We start from the raw sequence: 24,636 nt of genomic DNA, 5'->3' as shown, positions 1-24,636 counted from the left end.
TAAGTGGTGCAGCACTTGTTTAGCAAGCACAAGGTCCTGGGCTCAATCCCCAGTACCTTTAAAAAAATTAAAAAAAATAAAAACATGATGATCCAGAGGCTTTTTGTATAGGAACGCAGGTCTATTAGGAAATATATTAATAAAAGTCATCATATTAATAGGCTTATGGAGAAAAAAATATAAGACCAAACCTATTATCCCTTACTATTATCTACCATTGTGGTAGAGTTCTAGTTGATGTATTTGGATAGAAAACTAAATCTCAGACATATAAAATGATAGAGGAGCTGGTGGCTCATGCCTGTAATCCTAGCTACTCAGGAGGCAAAGATCAGGAAGATCGAAGTTCAAAGTGAGCCTAGGCAAATAGTTTGTGAGACCCTATCTCAAAAAAACCCTTCACAAAAATGGGCCAGTAGAGAGGCTCAAGGTATAGGTCCTGAGTTCAAACCCCAGTACCGCATTAATAAAAATGATAGATAAAATTATTTGCAGGTGATGTAATTGTTTTCCTGGGAAACCCAAAAGGATCAACTGCAATGAAAAAGTAAGCAATAAGAGAATTTAACAGTGGGGTATACAAATATGAAGTCATTATCCTTCACATGTATGAACAAACACTAGCTAGAAGATATTAAAGAAAATACCCTTATAATAGTAACTAAAATATTAAAATATCTAAGAATAAATTTAAGAAATGTTAGGGATTTAAATGAGGAAAACTTCAAAACATGACTCAAAGACACAAAATAAACTTCATCAAATGGATAGGTCCAAACATCACAAACATTTAAAAATATTTCGATATGCCCCCTCTCCATTTACACATCTAACATAATTCCAATAAAGAACACCAATAGTTTGGTGTTTCTCTCTGACTTTTTTTTTTAAGGGGAATGTTAAAGGAAGACACCAATTCTTAACTAAATATGGAATGTAAACTATGGTTGGGAAGGAGTATAGTGAGGAAACTTACTATTAAACTTACTAGAATGCATTAAGACCTTAGAAATTTAAATGGTGATGCCAGTGCTCAGATAATCAGACAATTTCAGAAAAGACCAAAATATATGAAAAAACAATGTAATTAGGGTATGGAAAAAGCATACCCTATAGTTCAGATATTTCTATGGCAGCTATATGAAGAAAAAGGAAATATGTAGAGAACAGGAAAAATTTTAGATGAATCAAAGGTTTAAATCTAAAAATGAATCATGAAAGTACTAGAAAAAATACAGAAATTCCTTTATAACCTTGGAACGGGAATATACTTTCAACTAACTCAATATTCAGAAGCTATAAAATAGATCTTAAAAATTTTACACCATAAGATTTTTTATAACTTCATTTGCTCAAAAAATACCACCACCGTGTTATAACAAAATCAAAACACAAACAACAAACTTGGAAACATATTCTCTCTCTAGTATATAAAAATCTCTTAGACTTCAATGATCAACTTTTCAATATGCCCAGTTACTTTTGTCCCTGCCCTAAATTTATCGTCTTCCTTAGTCATTACACATTTAGTAACCTTTCTCTGAACACATGTGTGCCTTTAGCCCTTTTGTATGTCTTTGAACATTTGGTTTCTAATCCTTTTATCAGTGAAAATTTACTACAACACCAAAAAAAAAAAAATCTTAGAAATCAGCAAAAGACAGAAAGCCACTAAAAAAAAAAACTGGGGATTGGGGGAAATGACAGATGAACTTCATTCAAAAAGAGAAATTCATGCTGAAACTACGGAGATGCCATTTTCCCAACTATTATGCTGAAAAATTCAAAAATTTGAGAAAAACTCTTCTGGTAAGGCTATGCAGAAATAGTTTCTCTTATATAGTATGTCACTGACAGATACGGAAATTCTACAACTATTATCTGTACAGGGAAATTTGATAACAGCCACCCAAATAACAAATGTCTGTATCAGTTGATCCTCCAATCTGTCTTCTGAATTTATACAGATATACTTACATATAAGCAGATAACATGTGTAACATTATCTACCACATAGCACTGTTTATGATGCAAAAACATTGAAAACAACACATATCCACCAATAAAGTTCTGGTTGAATAATCTAAAAAAAAAGCAAATAAGGAAGCTTCCTATCTTTTGATAAGTTAAGTGAAAAATGACAAAGTGCTGAGTATCTCTTATTCAGAATTCTTGGGGCCATGCTGAGTGTCTTTTATACAGAATTCTTGGGGCCACAAGTATTTCAGATTTTGGATTAGGGATGTTCAACCTATCACTAGTATGCAAGCAACAGTAGGACCAAGACACAGAAAGGCAAAGGCAACTCCCAGTAACATATGAGGAAGAAATCTAACATGACATTTGCACTTCAGATGTGCGAGGAAACTGATCTGGATTGGAGCAGTGAGACTTGTAAGTCACACATATTGCCAACACCACTGCCACTGTACCACATTTTTAATCTAAGATCAGCATATATGGAGAATGAGTTGCTAATGTCTTTATTCAACCCTCTGTGCCCTGCTGCCTAGGATCAGCAAAGGACACACAATACTCCCCTGGAATTGTTCTGCTTTGACCTACTGGTGAGAGCTATGGAAAAGACCATGATGGACTCAAAGCAGAAAATACAGAACAGCCAGCTTCTTGCCTTTTGGACCAGAGAGCAAGTACCTGATGACTTCCATATATCTGCCAGATTCACAGACTTAAGCAAGCAAATGAGGACATATTTGTGATCTTGCCCACCAATGTTTCCCAGAAGAAGCTCTTGTAAAATCTGGGAAGCCAAAACCAGACTATGTTCCAGACGCCCTCAGCTTATCTTCTTTTATGAGCCTTCACTCAATAATGGCAATAGTTTTGTTTGCAAAACTAAACAATTTATATTGTTTAAGGACACACAGGTAGCTTTCAAAAGTATGAGAAAAAGCAAAGGAATGATTTCTGTAAAAGTCAACCCAGTACTGTCAAAACAAAACAACACAAACAATTCAAAATACTGACTACATCTGATGAGGAAAGAAGTGTTAAAAAGAAATAAGAAGCTTCTAAGGTGATAATGATATTCTTTTTTTTTTTTCCCTTTTCTTTTCTTGAGGCAGGGTCTCACTATATAACTACATAGTTCCAGGATGGTCTTGAACTCTTGATCCTTCTGTCTCAGCCTCCCAAGTGCTAAGACTGCAGGCACACGCCACTACACCTGATTAATATACTACTTTTTAACTCAGGGGGTCGTACTGGTGGAAAGGAGTAGTAATGGCAAATTAGGTTTCTTATTATGGTTTAAATGCATATTTATATACATTCTTCTGTGGATGATACATAGTTAATAAATTTTTAATACCCTTACCACCAATAATTTTGAAACCAAGTTGCATTTATTAGCTGGCCTGTGCTTAACATATTTCCTATAACTATTCACTATTTTTGTTAAGTGTATTTTGAAAGTGAATGTAAGATTCAAAACACTCAAATATTTACAAGGTAGGGTATAAAAAGTAAACATGAAGCTATCCCTATCACATCACGCTATCCTGAAATACTCTTATGCTAAGGAAATCAAAATGATAAACAATAAATGTCTCCCAGAATGTTTCCAATTCAGACTCTCTAAATTTGAAAAGATAGCTATACAGGGTATTAAACTGTGACATTTCCGTGTATATATGTATTATAATCCAAGTAGGTTCATCCTCCCTATATTTCTCCTTTCTACCTCAGTCCCCTTCCTATGGTGATTTCAACTGGTTTAAAAATCCTGTATTCACTCTTATAGAGGAAGTACATCAACCATATTCACCTTCTGAACTTCCTTCTATTATCCTGCCTCTCTTGTATATGACATGGTAGCAATATTCTGTACACATGTATGTAAATGGAAAAATGAGACATGTTGAAACTATTCCATGGATGGGGAGAGGAGGGATAAAGGAGAATGATGGAGGGGGTGAATTCAACTATGATATATTATAAGAACTTTTGTCAATGTCACATTGTACTCCCAGTACAATAAAAAAAAAATTGGAAAAATAGAATCCAGCTAAAGTTAGCGTTTATGCTTTAAAATAATTTACTGAACAAATAAACAAATAAGCAAATTATAATGGTATAGAATCCATGCAGGAAAAATATTTAATGGACTTCAATAAAAACTTTCCCAAAATACCAAAAAATGCTTGTAAATATTTAATATAACTACAATAGTCTTTCAAACAACTAAAAACAAAGACCTTAGCTCAACTTAGAGTAAATTTATTCCACATTTTAAACATGTTATTAATTTAAACATGATTCCTATATACTCATGTATGAAAATGGAAAAATAAGGCCTGCTTAAAACTATTCCAGGAATAGGGGGAGAGGATAAAGTAGACTGAAGGAAGTGGTAAATTCGACTATGATATATCACAAGAACATTTGTAAATGTCACCATATACTCAAGTACAACAATAATATAATAATAATAAAGTCCTCAAAAAATAAAAATAAAATAAAACTGGCAAGCAAAAAATAAATGACTTATAATGATTTAATATGCCTTCACTACATTCTGAAATGCAAAATCATACATGAAATCTAAAAAGCTGTGACATCACTCTAAAAAATAGTGAATTGCTTGTTAACTTTTAAATATTAAGCTTTTGCTTTTTTATTGCATCCTAACAACCTATCTATATTTTCTGCCATAAACTAAGAGTTAATAAATAGGTAATTCATCAAGTTGATAAAAATATATGGTTTCAGGTTCATACATAACCCCCCATTGTTAGTTCCTGGGCTTTTAACCATTTAGGTTAAAAGAAAAAGATAAGAGAGTTTGGTCAGGGAGCTGCTACAACTGCAGTACATGTATCAGTCAGCAATGTCAAGGCTCAACCATTTCAAAAAACTTCTTTCAAAAAGACAAATGCAAACAAAGTGCAGTTTAAGTTAGCTGAGATATTTCGCCTTTAAAATAATCCTACCCAACAATGTGTTAAAATGATACATCTTTAAGACGACAATAAAAATGGTATATTAATGACAGCTCAAATTAGAAGGGATAAAAAAGCAAAAAGCACAAATTTGTAAGCTAAAACAGCTGCCTATAAAAGAACTGCTTTTACTAAATATGATTATATATTTTTATACATAAAATCATTAAGTTCTGCACAGAGCATCCTTTTAGTGCTCTATTCAATTCAGCAATAGTATATTCCTCAACTTTATAGTCATAAGGAAAGACTTTAATGAAACAACATGAAAAGAGGTCAGTGGTTTTCAGTCATTTCTACAGATTCTGGCGGCAGACCTAACACTGGAGTCTTTCTTCAATCAAAACCACATGGCAGTGACAACACTCCAACCACAGCATGATTAACAGCTGTGGTGTTCCCAGGCTAGACAACACATCTCCTGCCTGGGTACTCACTGCCACAACTGTTCTTGCTTACGAGATTGAATAGATTCCACAGACTTGATATTTTAACTTTGTCACACCATCTAAAGCCCTCAAATACCAAAGGAAAGATAAGAGTTTTCAAAACCAATGTGCCTCAGTTTTTAAGATACTGTGCAACAGAAAAAAAATGCAAACAGGTAATTTTCAATCCATTCCCAATGAACATGACTACAATGTAATAAACAATTTCTGCAAAAAAAGAAAAAACGTTTCTGAAAAAAAAAAATTACTCTGGCAACTGACAATATGAGTTAAACGAAAAGTAACTATTTTTCACCTGCTTAGCAAATATGAGGCCCTGAGTTGGAACCCCTGTACCACCAAAGGAAAAACAACAGTAACTATTTTTTATCATCTGTAGGCCCACAAATGTCATATTGCACCTGCCATTCACACTATAAATAACAATTTCATCTACCATTCATATTATAAAGATTTCTCCCCATCTTGCCACTATGTATCTACCCTCCTTAACAAGAATATTAATATACTATAATTACTAAATCAGAGTTAACACTTTTCCAAATAATTATGATTAAATTTAAACAGGAGGCTTAAAAATGTTATTTATACTGATAATGGATGACCAGTCATTTATTATTAAACTTTAATAAGCCATATTATATGAAGTTAGAAAGATCATTTGTTTGAAGTCAGAAAGACTTAAGCTTGAATCTCTATTCTAAGTATAATTTTCTAGCTTTAAGAAAATGTGATCAAATATTAATTAGCTAAGGATTGTGCTAATGTCCCTAAAACTTAACTAATTATAAGTCTCTTAATTGACTTTTTGTACACTTTTTTTTTTCTGGTATTGAGGTTTGAACTCAGGGTCTTATGCTTGTAGGCAGGCACTCTACCACTTGAGCCACTCCTCCAGCTTAACTGACTTCTTAAAACAAAATATAGGTAAAACAATGCAATTATTATCCTGTCAATTTATCAGTTCATTTTAATTAAAACATATTCAAAATAACTGCAAATTCCCAGAAATTAGCTAGAAATAACTTATTTAGGAGATTATTAATTTTACTTTCATCCCAATTCAAATTCTCAAAAGAAGTTGTAATCAAGTGTAAGCATAGAAACTATTCAACAATCACAAAACACAATGCCAGGCACATGGGATGAAGACAAAACACAGTATCATTCTTTAAGAAGATCATAATCCAAAACAGGTGAAAGATAATGACACCTTCTTAATAGAAGGTGGTAAGTTCATAATTAAGACACATCAAAGAAGAGAGGTAGCAGAAAGGGAGTGACACTTCTATAATTGGAATGAATCTTGTCCTTTTTTTTTTTTTTTTGGCCATACTGGGGCTCGAACTCATAGCCTCATGATTGTATAATCAGAATTCAACAAATTTAATATGAAAGTCAGTAAGAGGATGGAGGTGTGGCTCAAGGGTAGAATGCTTATAAGCACCCAGCCCCGAGTTCAACCCAAAAGAAAGAAAAAAAAAAGTCAAAAAAACAGCCAATTAAAGGATGACATTTTAACATATAGTATTTTGTAGAAGAAGTGAAAGATTCACTCATTCTTTAATTTTTAAGATATTTGTAAGAAAATATTAGAACCCTAACTCTCTTCACTAAGAACTAGCCATTAGGAGGTACAATGTTACAATTTAAACAAAGCAGGCTTTTAGAGTGGGACAGGGACAGGATGGACAAATACACAGGATGAATGATGGTGCAGCTCCCTGGTAGAGGGTTTGCCTAGCACATGTAAGGCCCTGGTTCTCATCCCTGGAACTGCCAAAAAAAAAGAAGCAAAGAAGGGATCTATCTTGTCTAACAACACCTATCATAAGCATATGAACACTTCATTTATACTTGACTTATTACACATAGCCATGTAGATTAAGAAGTGCATTTGCCTGAATGGAAAACAGGTTTTCACCTATTACACCAATTATAAATGACAGGGTGGCTCATGGTGCTATGTTCAGAAAATAACTCTGATGGTGAAACAAAGACTCAGCAGGACTATAAGAAATGCTTAGCAATGTCTGCTGTGAACAAGGATGTCTTAGTCTACTTTCTGTTGCTATAACAAAATACACAAGACCAGACAACCTATATAAACAAGAGTTTCTTTATATGCTCTAAACTTCCCAGAGCATGGCATCAGCTTCATTCTGCTCAGCATCTAGTGAGGGCCTTCTTGGTGCATTACATCGCCACTGTGCATCACATGACAATACAGAGCAAGTGTGCTAGCTTGGGGCCCTCCTCTTCTTATAAAACCACTAATGCATTAATGGGGCTTTGCCTTCATGGCCTCATCTAGTCCTAACTGCTTTCCAAAGGCGCTACTTTCAAATATCACTGACATATGACATTAGTGATTAAACTTCCAGTAGACAAACTTTGTGGGACACATTTACACCACAGCAATGCAGAATATGTACGATATGTTTGACGTCTTTCATACCTGTACTTTCTCTGGTAAATTATAACTTTATCTACATAGGACCCACTCCCTCAAGAAAAGAAACTGAATTTTATTAATTTAATATTAAAGTTAATAAACAACCACCCAGTTAAGGGATAGCACTGCAATAAACACTACCGGACAACTCATTCATCAGCTATTCTTTCATTTTTCAAAAAAAAGTTCCCTGATCCACAAGGCTAAGACTCTATTCTCCTAACCCTAAGTGACTGAGATCCCTCAATAAAATCTAATCAACATGAGATAATGAGGTTTTAGTCTACTAGGAATTTAAAATTGGGAATCACAAAGAGCCAGTTTAGCTTTTATGCATGTGGAACTACAGCATGCAAGTTATGGTGATCACATCCTATCATTCAGACAGAGAAGCATAAAGCTACCCAGGCTATGGTGAGAGAAATGAAAAAAAAAAAAAATCTACAGAGCCAAAAGAAACTAGGAAAATACGGTGAATGAATACTTTCAGATTCTTGATAACTGCACTGTCTCTATATCCCTCAGCTATACCTCCCTTAGCCTCAGTTTTTTATGACTTTTTTTCTTTTTTGAAGGGTCTTTCTGTGCTGTCTACCTGCCTTCAATTCTGGCCTCAATTGATCCTCCTGCCTCAGTCTCCTGAGTAGCTGGGACCACAGGCATGCACCACAGTGCTCAGCTATGATTCTCTTCTCTTTATTTAAGCTACTTTGAAATGATTTTTTTAATAGCCAAAGGGTATTAACTAGTAAAGGATACTAAGGCCTTTTTTTTTTTTTTTTTTTTTTTTTGCAGTACTGGGGTTTGAACTCAGGGCCTACACTTTGAGCCACTCCACCAGCCCTTTTTTGAGATAGGGCCTTGCAAGCTATTTGCCCCAGCTGGCTTTGAACCGCGATCCTCCTGATCTCTGCCTCCTGAGTAGCTAGGATTACAAGCATGAGCCACTGGCGCCCAGCAGGTGTGCTTTTCTTAAAGAGAATATCTGAAAAACATTAAGAAACCTAACCTTTGTTTCTTCTGTCCTTACTGCATCCAGTAAATAATGAAGAAGCTCCTGACTATCCTGTTGTTGGAAGCCTTTAAATCGAGGTGCCCTATGATTTAAAAACAAGACAGGAAAGAAAAAAAGAATAATCACTCCATGGTTCATCAACAATGTGTTATTCTTATTTAAAAATGACTTTGAAATAAGTCAATGATTTCATTTATTACTTTTTTCAACTAAATAGAAAGACATTGGGATTCCTATTCCAATTAGGATGAGTTCCTATGTGTGCACTGAGAACAAAACAGCTATCATTTATTAAGCAGCTACTTTATGTCAAGCACAGTACCAGTAATTTTATGTATTTTAAATCATATAATCCACATTCTTATTGGGAAGCACTCTTCTCCACTTTATACATAAGAGCTCAGAAGGATTATTTAAGTCATTTAAAAGTCATACAGCTAGAAAAAAAAAAAGCATTTGAACCCAAGTTACTGTGATTTCTCTTTCTACCTTAATATCAAAATACAGGACTATAAATTGGTATCTCTGTGAATACATTTCTTTTAATGGTTTGACAATTAGATTTCATGTGTAACTAAATAAAAAGGTCAAGTGTTATTCATGGAGATATCAACATTTAGTTGATTTCAATAACTTTAAAAAATTGTCTGCAATGAATTCCAATGCCAAAATGGGTATTTTGCCTTAAATGCAAACAGGTACTAAATCTAGAAAGTATTCTGATCTAAGAGAATTCTGCCAAAATAATAAGAATAACTTATGTTAGTAAATACAATTTATAATTATTTAATTTGACATATAAAACATCTTATTTGATATACCACAACATTAAGGAATTTATAATAAATATGAACTGCATTTTATACTTGAGAAAACTGAAGAAGAATATACTAGGAGTCACTGATACAAATCCAGATCCTCTTTGTTGTTGTTGTTGTTGTGATACTGGGGTTAGAACTCAGGGTCGTGCACTTGCCAGGCAGGAACTCTACCACTTAAGCCATGTCCCCAGCCCCTCAATCCAGATCTTTTGACCATGAGTCCAGTACTTTAGCATTATTTTTCATTCTCATGATAAGCATCCATCCTCTAACGCACTTATGTAGTCTCTGACTTCCAAAACCAGGAGTGAATCTAGCCTGTAAGAAGCAACACCATTTCAGTTATTCTTGCTAGGTAGTAGCAAATAACATCATCACGTGGAACACACTTTCATCTGCTCCCTGGCATGCTTCCCTTTGTGCATGTGGTAGATAGCGTCTACCTTATATATCAGAGACAAGGATGGAAACAAGACAAACATAAATCCAACTCTATTTGGGCCTCCACAGCTGGCATCATGAAATGCAGAAATTACAGGATACTACACTTGTGTTATACCTATCAAGGAAGATAACCTCTCTTCCTAGGAGGAGACAACTAGGAGGGCAAACAGAGGAATTCTTCAACGATCTTCACTAGCCATGTGGCAAATAGAACAAGGAGGAAGTTTAAGGCTTCTGAAGCAGATACATAGGACAGAAATCATTTCTGAACAATGAAATCATTTCTTCTACCATGTCTCTGCCTATAGCTCTATCTCAACCATGCAAAAACTAATTGCCTTCTAAATAAACTGCTGAAGAACATTTAATAAACCTAGGTTTTTCTCTTTTCTTTTGCCTAGGACTGAAAAAAAAAAATACAAAATACAGGATCTCTGATATCACCTATCTGAGCTACCAACATTGAGAGACCTTCTGCTGGAGGCATGGCTCAAGTGGGAGAGCACTTGTTTAGCAAGCATGAAGCCCTGATTTCAAAACTCATAAAAGAGAGAGAGAGAAAAAGAAAGAGACCTTCAAACTTAAGTCTAAAAAGAGAACCACCAAATGTATGAAAATATTCAGCTTATTCAAAGTAAGGGAAACAATACAGATTCAAAGGAAATGAGATTTTGTGCTACTGTGAGAAAGAGGATACTTATTTATTTATTTATTTTTCCTTTTGTTGTGCTGGGTGAGGGTACATTGTGGCATTTACAGAGGTTCTTACAATGTATCAATAACATCCTATTTGAATTCACTCCCTCTAGAGGGAAGACTTTTAAAAAGATCAAAATAAGACAAGAAAAAACAATTTTAGAACAAGATTTATGGAGATGTCTTCTGGGTAAGGGTGAAACAGTTTATAATCCAAAAACTTCTACTGCAAACATACTGACAAATATAAAGAGAAAACAAAACAACAATAACAAAAACATAAGTGGGATTTAATACAAAATGAATTCCACAGAACAAAAATGGAACACAAATGTAAAACAGTCAAAGAAAAGCACAGATGGGTTGGGCGTGAAAGGGACAAATAGAGTTAAAAGTGCTGCATGACAGACAAGGACCAGAGCCAGGCTTATGGTTTAAGGATGACTGACTTTCCCTTGAACCTGAAAGAAAGCCCTTAGGCAAGTTTTGCTTGAGGCTGTCACAGTACATAGACACAGACTAAGGACCTAAAGCTGAGCCAAGTCTTCCATAGACTCTATCATGTCCCCAAATCTGACAGCACAGTAACTGTGAATCTGTAAGACTCAATTTCAAAGTCCATCCTGAAAGGCTAAGGTGAGACCTACTTCACATTTAAAATTTTTTGGCAGAGCTGGGTGCCAGTGGCTCACGCCCAGCTACTCAGAAGATAGAGATAGGAGGATTGCAGTTTGAAGCCAGCAGTGAGCAAATAAGAGACCTTATCTCAAAAAGCCCATCACAAAAAAGGGCTGGTAGAGTGGCTCAAGTGGTAGAGCACCTGGCTAGCAAGTGTGAGGGCCTGAGTTCAAACTCCAGTGCTGCCAAAAAGAATAATAATAATAAAATTATTAGGCAGAGAAAGAAGAAAGTATGAGGAAAGAAGGCAATGGGAGAAAAGGGAGGTGATGAGAATGGCAAGAAGAGGCAAGGGTAGGTGAAGGAAATGAGAAAGCAGAGGGGCCAAAGATTAGGAAAGATGAACAAGCAAAAAATCTTCTCTAAATGAGCCTAAACGAATATGATAAAACACATGAAGAATTCTAATGCAAGAATTTAACAAGAATGAATTTGTTTCATTTCAAATTTTAGTTTCAGAAAACCATCTAAAAACTTTATAGTATATCAAGAATGTCCAAAAAAACCCAAAATAAAGGCATAAATACCAATAAAAAGCTAGACATTAAGAAAAATAGGGGAAAAAAAGAAAAACAGGGAAAAACTAAATAGGAACACATAGGCATTGATAAGATAGTCTATTAAAAAATGCTAGAAACAATAAAATAAAACCACAGCCATAAATACATAGCCTCAGTACCACCAAAAGTAAAAATAAAAAATAAAAATACAAAAATATAGAATACATCTAAACTCAACCCAAACAAAGTGAATTAGTAAACTGGAAAATAATACTGAGGTCACTAAAGGTGTGGTTCAGTGGTAAAGTGCTTGTCTACCATGTATAAGGTCCTGGGTCCAATGCCCACCATCACAACCACAAAACAACAGAACACAACTGAGAAACATATCTAGAATTCTACTAGAGTATACAGTACTACACTTTCACTCTATCTTGAGTTTTGCTGGCACACAGAATATCATAAAGTTAGGATTACATGTCTTTTTGTGTGTGTGTGTGTGTGGTATTGAGGTTTGAACTCAGGGCCTACACCTTGAGCCACTCCACCAGCCCTTTTGTGATGGGTATTTCAAGATAGGGTCTCATGAACTATTTGCCTAGGCTGGCTTTGAACTGCAATCCTCCCAATCTCTGCCTCCTAAGTAGCTAGGATTACAGGCATGAGCCACCAGTGCCCAGCAGGATTGTATGTCTTGGAATAACATTCTTCAGCACACATTTTGTCCAGTTGATTACATTTCCTCATGGACAAATTCATTCTTTCAGGCACAGCATCAAAATTTCAGTACTTCAATACTAGTTAGCTAAATGAAGGAGTAATGGAAGCAAAAGATAAGCCCAAAGGAGGATGGAGAAACAGAATTGCTCTATCACATCTCTGAACTTTTTAAAGGAAGCAGGCACATAAAACCTAGTGAAATCAAATATGTATCAGGGTGGACAGTAGCGTTAATGCCAATTTTCTAGTTTTATCAATGTATTATTAAATAAGATATTGTCCTAGAGAAAATGGAGAGTGTACACAGGAACTCTGTACTATTTTAAGACTTCTTGTGAGTCTTAAAACAATTTCAAAATAAAAAAGTTATTTAAGAAAAAGACAAGAAAAAAGAAATGAACAACAAGAAAAAAAAAAAAAGAAAAAGACAAGAAAGTTAAAGAACTTGCTCCTAAGTAACCCTTATCACAAATGGTCCAAGTGTCACCACTACATCAGAAACTTCAAGAGATAGACCAGCTTTCAAAATTAATACATATACATGACATAGATGAATTACAAAATAATTATGCCAAGACAAAAGTAGCCAGATAAAAAGAGTGTACACTATAAATTTATACATAATTCTTAAAAATGCGAACTAACCTGAAATCACAAAAACAGATAAGCAGTAGCCCAGAGATAGAGTTTAGGGGAGAAGGTCCAGAGAAAGAGATTAAAAAAGGGTTCAAGGAAACTTTTGGGGGTGATGTAGTCTTTAAATTGATTGTGGTAATGTGTATACCTATGCGAAAATTTATACAACAGTATACTTTAAAACAGTTTCCTGAATTTAAAATATACTTTGGTAATACTATTTAGAACATTTATCAATACAATTCACTATTTCAATATACAAAAAGCCATGTATTATTTCAGTAGATACAGAAAAGGCATTTGAATAAAATTAACACTATTCTTGGTAAAAACTCAGAAAAAGATAACTATAAAAACTATAGTTACAAGTCTTAGACATGAGACTGTATGTTCCTCTTCTAGTATCAAAACTAGAGCAAGGATATCCATTTTACCACTCTAACATTGTACTGGAAATCTTGCCAGTGATACAAGGCAAGAAAAATATATTAACGAATACAAACTGGAAGCTGAGAGTGGTGGCTTGCATCTGTAATACTGGCAACTCAGGAGGAGAAGGAGGATTGGGAGTTTCAGACCAGCTGGAGCAAAGGTAATTAGACCCTGTCTCAAAAACAAAATAAAAACAAAAAAGATGGGGGTAGGAGGGAGTTATAGTAAGTACTAGAGAGTTTGACTAGCATGAAGAAGGGCCCTGGGTTCAATCCCCAGTACCTGAAGAAAAAAAAAAGATTGGAAAAGAAGAAATAAAATGATCTTTGTTTGCCACTAATATTAATCTACATAAGCTATCCCCAAGAATTTACTTAGTGAGTTGGGCAAGATAGTAAGAAATAAGGTCAATATACAAAAATTAATTAAAAAATAAAAAACACAGAAGGTAGGTTATTTCTTTACTACTTTCTAGATTTACCAATTCTATCTATGATTTTCTTACATTATAGTATTACCTCATAGCTATTTAATTCTCAGCTTATTTGATTCTAATACTATGTGAGCTACTAGATTTCTGAGGGTCTCCAATTCCTTATAGATAAAATGGGGATAATCACATCTTCAGAAGATTATGAGATATAACTTACATAAAGCACATAGATGCAACTAAACAAATGTTGGTTCTTTTTTTGAAGTATGGACAGTAACAGAAATGTTACAATAGGACTGAAACCTCTAATGTTAAGTGATGAATGCATTAGTCTTTTGCAACATGATTATTTATATTAAAAATACAGATGCACCTACTTCTGACAAAGCTGGTTAAAAAGAACTTTAGGTGAAAGTGGTCCTTTTTCAGTCTCCTTCATGCTGTGAAGAAACAGGAACAAGGCTGAGGTCAGTGGTCCTGGGCTTGAAAGTTCCACCACTAATGGGCCCTTTAAAAACATGATCAACTCTATGTCAGAAATACACAATTTCAAAGAAAAACATTATTAAGAATCTAAGAGTTATGTTTTGTTTATATGATATGAACTAAATTGCCTCAAATGTATTAAGAAACTTTATTCATTCAAATATAAAATGAGTATCTAAAAATAAAGAACAGCATTAAATGCCTTGCATTGAGAAACACAAGTATTTTCATATCCTCTGCCCTTTACTTAATAAAATTACTACCTTGAGTAAAAAAACCACTCCTTGATGCTTGTAATTGTCCTTAATGTGCTCCCCTGCAAGTAAAATTATTTTTGTACATCTTCACAAATAATCATAAATTATATGTATTAATAAAATTCTACAACTTTCTTTTCCACAAATATTTTACCAATAAAATAAGAAATGGAGCACTTGCCCAGCCAGCACAAGCCCGAGTTCAAAACCTAGTACCACAAAAATAAGTAAATAAATAAAATAAGGAAAGGGAAATTATGTGACAAAATCGGTACACTATTTTCCTCTTTCAAAGGGGAGAAACATAAAGCTCAGCAAGAATAGCTAAAATTGTAAGAAGGATTAACCCCTTTTGGATTTTTCCCCCCACCAAGTTTTGTTTTCTAAAAAATGTTATCCCCTTTGTCTTTCAAAGCTGCCTCCTGGCACATTACTGCACCGGGCTAAATATTTTTAAAACTGTTTTGTTGTTGTTGTTGCTTTAAAAGCCAGGTCATTAACTATATTCATATTCTCTCTTCCTTTAGGATGAAAGCACACAAACTCACAACCACAGAGCAAATTTATTTTACTTATTTATTTTTTTAGATGGGGTCTCACTATGCTGCCCAGGCTGCTTTTAACTCCTAAGCTCAAGGGATCCTCTTGCCTGAGATTCCCTCCTTGGTAGCTGGGACTACTGGCACAGATCACTGCACCACTTCTCAATTTCTAATTAAAATCATTATTGGTTGTGTCAGTACCCTTTTGCCAAAGTCATCACGAACACACATATGTTAAATAAAGTAAATTGATTACTTGTTGTAGTGGGGAAGAACACACACCATGGGATGTCTTAGTAAGAGGGTGTTACAAGATTTGGACTCTGGTTTGGTTATTTGGGGAGGTATCTAAGGGAGTGGAGAGTTACTCTAGATTGGATGCCAGCAGCAAACACAGGCAATTCTATGACTGGGTATCTCAATAAGTCTTACCTATGATGTGGGAAGAGAGACAAAGAAGATAAGCTACACCTGGTAAAAAAAAAAAAAAAAAGCTATCATTCATTTCTCATTTTGGCCCAGAGAGGGTGCTAGATTTTCTAAATGGCCGAGAGACCTAGTTTTTGTCTGTATTTAGACAAAATTATGAAATGGCCTTGCTTTGTCTTACTTTATCACAGTCTCAGAGAGACCTACACTCAGGTTGCTTTCCTATGGAATTATTTGAACAGTATGGCATAACTAGTGGGTGTAAGGCCAGCTTCTGAAGCCAAGGGCTGCTCTTTTTGTTTTGTTTCCTTTCTTTCTCACTCTTAAAAATCCGTACCAGACTAGGCCTCAATGTTTGAACTATATTTTAAAGTTATGATTTTAGAAACATTAAATCTAGTTATTGGGAGCATGCTTCAAGTGGTAGAGGGCTTGCCTACCAAGCACAAGGCCCTGAGTTCAATCCTCAGTAGTTTAAAAAAAAAAAGTACAGATCTGATTATGTATTTCCACAAAATGCTTTTGAATTATTTTTAAAAGCCCTCTGACTACCAAACCAGTGGATAGGTCTGAGAAATAGAAAAGATTTATTTAACAAATATTAATTATCCAGATAGTTTTACTTCTTACTCACCATCTGAGACTCTGGAGAAAGAGAAATCTTTAATTTTGTACCATCTTCTTTTATCTCATTCATCAGTTCAATAAGAATGTAAGTCTGTGCCAAGTTCTAAACAAAAGTAAAAGTAAAGTCTTCTGATTAACTTACATTGTGCCTCTAAATCTGTGAATCAACATTTCAAATTTCATTAGTACAACAAAAATGACTATTTGAATAACTTTAATTTAACTGAATATATTTATTAAATATCACTATTCTGATGAAGCCTCAGTAAAAATAGAAGAGCTTTTAGAAGCACTGTGGGGGGTGGGGGAGAAAGGGTATGTATGTGTATGATGATGGCCAAAAAGGGTAAAACAAACAAACAGAAAATAGAGACTTCTAGACAAACATTTAGCAGTCATCTGATGGTCTACATGTATGCCAATGTCTACACAATTAAAATAATTCTTATATTTTCCAAATCTTTCTGATGATTCTTACCTGAATGACTGCATTAAAAAAGCAAGTATTTCCTAAATTTGTAATTCCTTTCACAGAGTGCACACTGCTATCTTTCGTTCCCTTCTTTATTTCACCTGTTTCACGTTTGTCTTCGCAAAGTTTTACGATTCTAGAAAAAGCACCTACAAGTTACAGAAAACAAAACTGTAATGAGATGTAAAATTAAATGTTGTTTGACAATTTCAATATGTTATTTGAAATTAAATACGATTGTCTCCTTGAATGAATGCTCCTGAAAGACAAGAATACAAACACAAATGTCTTTGGTTTTATTTTATCATATTACTATCACAACTGAACTATGTAGGCATAGGCCTCACATCACATTAAATAGTAAATCCTGGATGACTCAAAAAATTAAATGTAGAGGAAAAATAGTCAAAACACAAGTAGAAAATATCTAGCTTCTAAACAGCATCCCCCCACTAAAATGGAGAAAAGCCTGATTAGTGAGCCTGTGACATTTTTCTTACACAATAAAATAAGTGCTGAAAAACAGCAATGGAAGTTAAGTCAAAATACACACAGGCACCACACTGAATAGGCTTCCATTGTGCAATGTGGTACAACTTGACCACCAAACTAAATAAGGGTAGTACAGTAGATTATTACTCTCAGAATGAATCTGAACTGAAAATAAATTTTAAAAATTTTTATTTTATTTTTGAATTAGCATACATTAATAATATCAGGGGGTTTCATTATAGTAATTCCATACATGTGTACATTGAACAAGGTTACCTTCTCCAGATAATAAGACTTTTCTAATAAGGAAAAAGGGGAGGGGAACAACTAACAAAAAAAAAGAAATGACGATCAGGAAAACTGTTCTTACACTGGTGATTTTTTTTGCATTATTCTTTGCAATTTTCCAGTGAGCTTCAAATTGTCAAAATTAAAAGAAAATATCTAAACTTACAATATATTGGTACGATATCAATTTATATAATAACATAGATCTAAAAATTACATTATCAGTTCATGTTTAATAACAATATAAAAATGAAGAACATTTCCTAACATTTATGAATTGGCACAGTTGATCACATCTATTTGACAGCAGATTACTCTCTGAATCAAAATCATTATTGTAATTAGTCCTAAATCTCACCAGGGGTCTGGACTTAGGATTCCCAAATCTGTGGATGCTCAAGCCCCTCATAAAATGGTACAGTACTTACACACAATGCACACATCCTCCTGTCTACTTTAAATCCTGTCCAGATTACTGTCAGTAACTAATGCAGGGTAAATGCTATATAAATGCTTGCTATACTGCTTAGGGGATAATGACAGGGAGAAAAGTGTTTGTGTTCAGTACAGACACAACTTTTTTTCCCAGATAGTTTGATCTGCTTTGGTTAACTCTGTGGATGCTGTACTGGAAGGCCAATTATAACCTGTTTGACAGGAAATTTCCAAGTTCTCAAATGTTTTGGTTTTAACTGGATATTCTTTTAAATTCCTTTCAACCTTCCAGAATTTATAGTTATTTACAATTATATGTGTTATTTTCTAATACCAACACGATGCTTCGCATTAACAATTAAATTTAAAATATTCGCTGATAGAGATCAGGAAGTGCCTCTTAAAACTAGTGTCCTCCTCAGGCATATGGTGTTGGGGAGTACATACATTATAAATGTACAACATAAATAAAAATCTATAGGACTAGACAGCAGATCCAGTAGACGTTTAGTTCTCTTATGCATCTGATGAGTTCTTAAGAGGAAATAAATTAAGACACCTCCCCCACTTCTGGAAGCAGCATTAAAGGAGATGGACTAGGATAGAGGTGATCTTTTTCTCATGAAAAGACAGCAAAACATAAAGAGAAACTTTGTCTTTTGTAGAGGCAGACTGATGTCATATAAATCTTGTTGGTTCAAATAGGCTTGACTTGGCACTCGTGGATTTGACAAAAAATAAATAAGCAAGCACATACACACAAGGCCCCATTATCTATCAAGTAGGGTTAATATACTTTCTCAAATTTACATAAATGAGCTAATATTGCAGAGAACATGATGTGGCAAGCACTAGGCAAGTGTCTGAAAAAGTCCTGATAATCGCCTAAAAATTGTCATTTGTGCCAAAATCCCTATCTCTATGAGCCATCCTTCATGACCATTATTTGTCTTATCTTGTATTTTTTCTCCTCTCTATTTTCTGTTTATGTTAGATATTTTTTCCTATGTGCTCTGTCATATTAACTTGTGGTTTTCATAATTTCTCAGTTTTCCCTTCTTTTTCTTTTCACATTTACAAAACTCAATCTCAAACAGGTTAAGTGATTTTTCTCAAGGTCACAATAATATTATTAAGTGCATTGTCATTTTGTTAACTAAATTCTTATCAAAGATTTTTTGTGTACATGGGAATAACTATAAAAGATAGTGGGGTAGAGTCATAGATTTGGGTATGTGCAACAGTGAAAAAATGACTCCTCAAAAGTTATTTCCTTTACTTAACTTTCTTAATAAATGTTTCCCTATTGTTTTTAAGCTTTTAATATGAACAGAGTGGTTGGGAAAAATTACAGAATATTACTATATGGAAATATATACTATACACATTCACTTGAAAAAATACTTCCAGAAGTAAATTATATTTTAATTTTGCATAAATAACATTTTAAAAACTATAATATGCAAATAATTTATGTATCCATGTACCACATTCATCCATCAATTTTCAAAACATCTGGGATAACATCCCAAAGTAAACAATGTTCGTAAGACCATCTGGACAAAACTGCAGGCAAAAAAAAAAAAAAAAAAGCTTAAACATATGGAAAAACAGATTTTCTCCTTCCCTTCAGCAGTGAGGGATGACAAATGTCAAACCTAGATATATCCACGCTTCACTGTGCGATGCTTTTCAGCACCACCTGGCTCTCCATGCACAGCCACCAAATATGGACAGCACTGCCAGAAAGAACATGTCTACAGGGCAATGGCAATAAAAACAGTTTATTTCATGGTTAAATAACCACTTCACACAAGTGGCAAGGGTCTGTTGTTGACTTTTACATGTAAGTCTATGAGAAAATATTCAAACTTAGCAACGTTTTTCAACTTGAGTATTAAGCAGATCAGATAATTTAACTAGAAAACAGAATAACATTTTCTAAGAGCTAACTAGTTTATTTAGAAAGCTGAAGTTTCAAAAATCAAAAAAACAAAAAAATGAAAAACACAAGTTTGATAATATGTGATTTCAACTTAATTGATATGTCAAATGTCCATGGTGTGCCAGGTACTATATAAACCACTATCTGTAGTTATTTATACTGAATTGTTTTTTAAGTTATGATTAACCACTATCTGTATTTATATTGAATTGTGTTTTAAGTTATGTTTATGCCAACAGTTTACCTCAGTAAAACTTTTGTACACTAAGTATATATGTTGCATATTTGTCCACTAAGAAATTATCTGCTGAAGCAGGTATGATTGCACAAACTTCCAAGCCACCCTGTGCAACAGAGGAAGTTCAAGGCCAGCCTGGACTACAATAGCAAAATTCTGCCTCAAAACACAACACGTTAAAAAGAAAAAGAAAAAGAAAGAAACTCCTAAGAGTTAAGATTCTACTTTAAAATGGGTATCTGAGTCAGTGTTTCAATTATTTGACACATGAAGCTGTGTGTGTTTTAATAAGAAGCAATTTATAACTTATAAGAAGAGTTAGTCTGGTCATTTTGTTTATAGAGACAACAAATTTTTCTCAATTTGGCAGTGCAAATATTTTAAATCATAATCACTTTAATAATTTTCCTCTTCCTCTTCTTTCATAAACACAGAAACGAATCCTCTAAGGACTTCATGATGTTTGAAGTACGATATAATTGCAAGGATTAAGCCACAACAACAACAAAAGACAAACTAAAGTCAGGCACCGATGACTCATGCCTGTAATCCTAGCTACTCAGGAGACAGAGATCAGGAGAATCACAGTTCAAAGCCAGCCCAGGCAAACAGTTCAAGAAACCCGATCTCAAAAAACCCCAGTACAAAAAACGGCTGGTGGAATGACTCCAAAGTGTAGCCCCTGAGTTCAAATCCCAGTACCACAAAAAAAAAAAGACATATGAAATTTTAATTATCATTCACTTGTTCATCTCAAGTTTTATAAGTACCTATAAAAATAGTGGTATCCATAACTAGAAAGCATAAGCACAGAATTTCATGCTTATTTTATGCAAAAGAATTTAATTTACTCCACCAACACTATCATTAGATATTCCTTTGCATAGTAGAATAATATAGACCTAAAATGCAAAGAACGCTGGGAGAGAACTTTAGGCAGTATAGCTAATTTTTCTTTTCTTTTCTTTTTCAGTGTTACAGTATCAGACTCAAAGCCTAGACAAGCACTTGCTATACCTCCAGACCTCTAAATTTCTTAAACCTCTTTTACATCTCTATAGTAGTTTACCTTGAGGCCTACAATCTGAGAACTCAAAGAATAGCCTTGTGAGTCAGCCTGATAGCTTTTGTACAGACCTCAGGTCATGAAAGACAGAAAACTGGCTAAAGAGCCAACAAAGAAAAAAAAAAAAAAAAGAAAAGAAAAAAAGAAACAAGTAATCTTAAGTATTAATTCAAGTTTTTCTGCCATAAAAATGATTTCAATACTTAAATATCAGATAGTTGGGTTTTTTTAGAAACCAAGTTTAAGGATACTAAATCATAATATAAAGAAGCCCTTGGCCAAGGAGTATAGCTCAGTAATAGAACACTTCCTAGCATGAGTGAGGCCCTGAGTTAGATCCCCCAGCACCACAAAACACAGGAAAAAAACAAAGCAAACAATCAAGCAAACAAAAAAGAAATCACTAGGTACCAGAAAATTATTCGTAAGATAGGTGAATATTTTTATAATTTTGGAGAGCAAAACAACTTTCATTGCACAACCCCAACAGCTAAAAAACAGTACAGAAAAGGTTGCTGGATCTGGCAACAGCAAAATTAAAAACTTCATTACAGTAAAACTAAACTATGAACAAAATTAAACAGGGAAAACAGGTACTATTGATACCATACCCTTTGTGTAATCTTTTTGAAAAGCAATTTAACAACAGTAATAAAAATTTAACATGTGTTTATAACTTGGCCAAGAAATTCCAAAACAGGGGCTGGAGGTATGGCTCAAGTGGCAGAGAGCATGGCAAGCAAGCAGAAGGCTCTGAGTTCAAGCCCCAGTACCACACACACACAAAAAAAATCCAAAAAAGATTTAACCTCCAAAACAGAAGAACAAGTACACAATGCTACAGCTTTGTTTACTGTGGGAGAAAACTGAAAATAACCAATAGTGGGTTTGTTGCCAAGTAAAATTAATCCAGTATTTCTCTCTCTCAAAAAAGTGTTTTTGCGAAATACCTTAATTAAACCAGAATATTAATGCTGGTTCTTTTCTTTTCTCTTACAGGCTCAGGGGAATTAAGTTTATTTTGCAGTTTACTTATTTAATGTAAGAGCTCAAGGTAACACCGTCTCTGATAACTATCCTTATTTTTAGAGATGATAAAACTGACTTACCAATGTACAATGTAAGCCTATTCGGAATTGTCACAATGAATCCCCTGTACAATGAATATATCCTAATAAAAATGAAAAAAGATGCTACAAATACAAAATCCAGAAAAAAAGAGAAGAGAAAAGCAATAAAAACAGGGATTTTTTTTTTTAAGTCTTATACAGCTGGCTAGTGTTAGAAAATTCAAACCCAGAAAGTGAGGCCTCAGAATTTCCAAACAAAATTATGATCTCCTCTCTGCTATAATAAAGGACAGATGGTTTATAAATGTGGTACCAACAGTTTAAGACATAAACAAAATACTAGTGGTCATATAAAAGGCAAGGCTATTAGTCTTCAGCAAAAGGTTGAGGTAATCAACTGCTAGATATCTTTGGTTTTTGGATTTATGGTTTGATTAGTTTATGGCAGTCCTGTTCAAATGGTTCCTTAAAAGAATTAAGCCCTAAAACCCTAGGCACCACTGTATGGAATTAACTTCTACCACATATTTGGAAGGGTACCAGTTTTTTCCATCATCAGGAGAACTGAAAAAATAGTCACTCAAACAATTTTAGGTGTTATGTAATTCAGATGAGGTATCCTGGTTTTAAATCCCTTCTGGTAAAAATAAGTTGTTTTTTTAAATATACAGTATCTTTTTTTTCCCAACTCCTTGAATGCACAGAAATAACTATTTTTAATACTTATTTTTGCAAATTTCTTAGGACAACTTTCACTTTACAGCGGAACAAACTGTATTATCTTTAAAAAAAACTATTAAATCATTCCAATTGTTAGTATAAAAGGTCATAGTATTATTTATCCTCAAATATAGCTTCAGATCCCAACCATACGGTTTACTGTTCTATTTTTCAAAAAAAGATACAAGAAAATTGCATCTTCTAAAACCAAAAGAATATAATTCACGTTTTTTTTTTATATACCAGAAATACTGGCTTAATGATTTTAACAGAATACACTTTATTCTCTTTAGTCTTGTTAAAAATGGCATTCCTCAAGCACTGAAACCGTTAGTCAAATTTCCTGATCTACACCAGAATGTGAGATTGTCAATCATCTGTCTAGTTTACAGAAGCAAACCAGTATGAAATGACATTTCATCAGGAATTGCTGCACTCTTTAAATGTTTGTGGAATACTTCAATGACATTTACAAGACTACTGACTCAATACATCTCATGAGCCTTTCAGAGAACACCGCTCACTTCAAAAAAAAAAACAATAGAGCAGTTTTTAGGTTCACAGCAAAATTGAGCCATATGCCTCTGTCCCCACAAAGCCTATCCATTAACAACAACCCACAGTTCATTTGTTACAAATGATGAACCGACATTGACACATCATTACGATGTGTCCAAAAGTCCAGTTTTCGTTAGGTTCACTCTTAGTGGTGTACATTTTATGTATTTGGACAAACATATAATGATATATATCCATCCATACTATGTATACAGAGCAGTTTTACTACCCTAAAAATCCTCTCTGCTTTGCCTATTCATTCCTCTCTCCCTCCGACCCCTGGCAACTGATCTTTTTACCATCTCAGGTTTTGTGGTCTACTTTTTAATAATATGTGTTTCTGGTTGGGTTCATGAGAATGTTAATTTTCCCTTTTTCAATCTTGTGTTATATATGACCGTTTCATTATGTATATGAGGCAGGGGGAGTGAAAGTTTGGGTTTTTTTCTAAGCAAATTCTAACATCAGATGTGAAATCTACACAGCTGTAAACATTCTTCTGGGAACCTGCACTGGGATTCATCTCTACTGCTTAATGCAATTACCTAAACCAGTCATGTAGTAGTAATGTAATTTGCCCATTTCTACAGCTGAAAAGAAGTTTAATCTTTAAAAAGAAAACTTGCTTCCCCACAATTCCCTTACCTTCGAACTACATAACAATTAGCTCACCAGTTTATTCTCAAAATCTAACTAGCAGTTAACCATTAGCCTTAGAAATATTTAGTCTTATGATAAACTGATATTAGTGTAACAAACAGGCACACATAT

The 24,636-nt window shown here is 34.1% G+C and overlaps 1 protein-coding gene across 13 annotated transcripts in view; it reads right to left on the bottom strand.

Annotated features, from left to right (window-relative positions):
- Usp45 (ubiquitin specific peptidase 45) overlaps positions 1-24,636 on the bottom strand; it is an 87,725-nt gene that overhangs the window by 36,666 nt on the left and 26,423 nt on the right. For 10 of the 13 annotated variants that reach the window (XM_074077877.1, XM_074077863.1, XM_074077876.1 and 7 more), the window contains 4 exons: positions 17,060-17,202; positions 16,589-16,684; positions 14,618-14,748; positions 8,875-8,962 (listed from right to left, as the gene is read on the bottom strand). In XM_074077877.1, coding sequence (XP_073933978.1) covers positions 8,875-8,962; positions 14,618-14,748; positions 16,589-16,684; positions 17,060-17,202 — 458 coding nt within the window. Of the gene's footprint in view, positions 1-8,874; positions 8,963-9,746; positions 10,020-14,617; positions 14,749-16,588; positions 16,685-17,059; positions 17,203-24,636 lie in introns of all 13 variants that reach the window. The other 3 variants (XR_002213169.2, XR_002213168.2, XR_012449263.1) reach the window with 2 other exon arrangements.

Source organism: Castor canadensis, chromosome 1 (assembly GCF_047511655.1).
Source record: "Castor canadensis chromosome 1, mCasCan1.hap1v2, whole genome shotgun sequence".
In the NCBI taxonomy this organism is placed as follows: Eukaryota; Metazoa; Chordata; class Mammalia; order Rodentia; family Castoridae; genus Castor; species Castor canadensis.
Note: the sequence above shows the minus strand (reverse complement) of the source record. Positions and strands in the feature narration are given on the sequence as shown.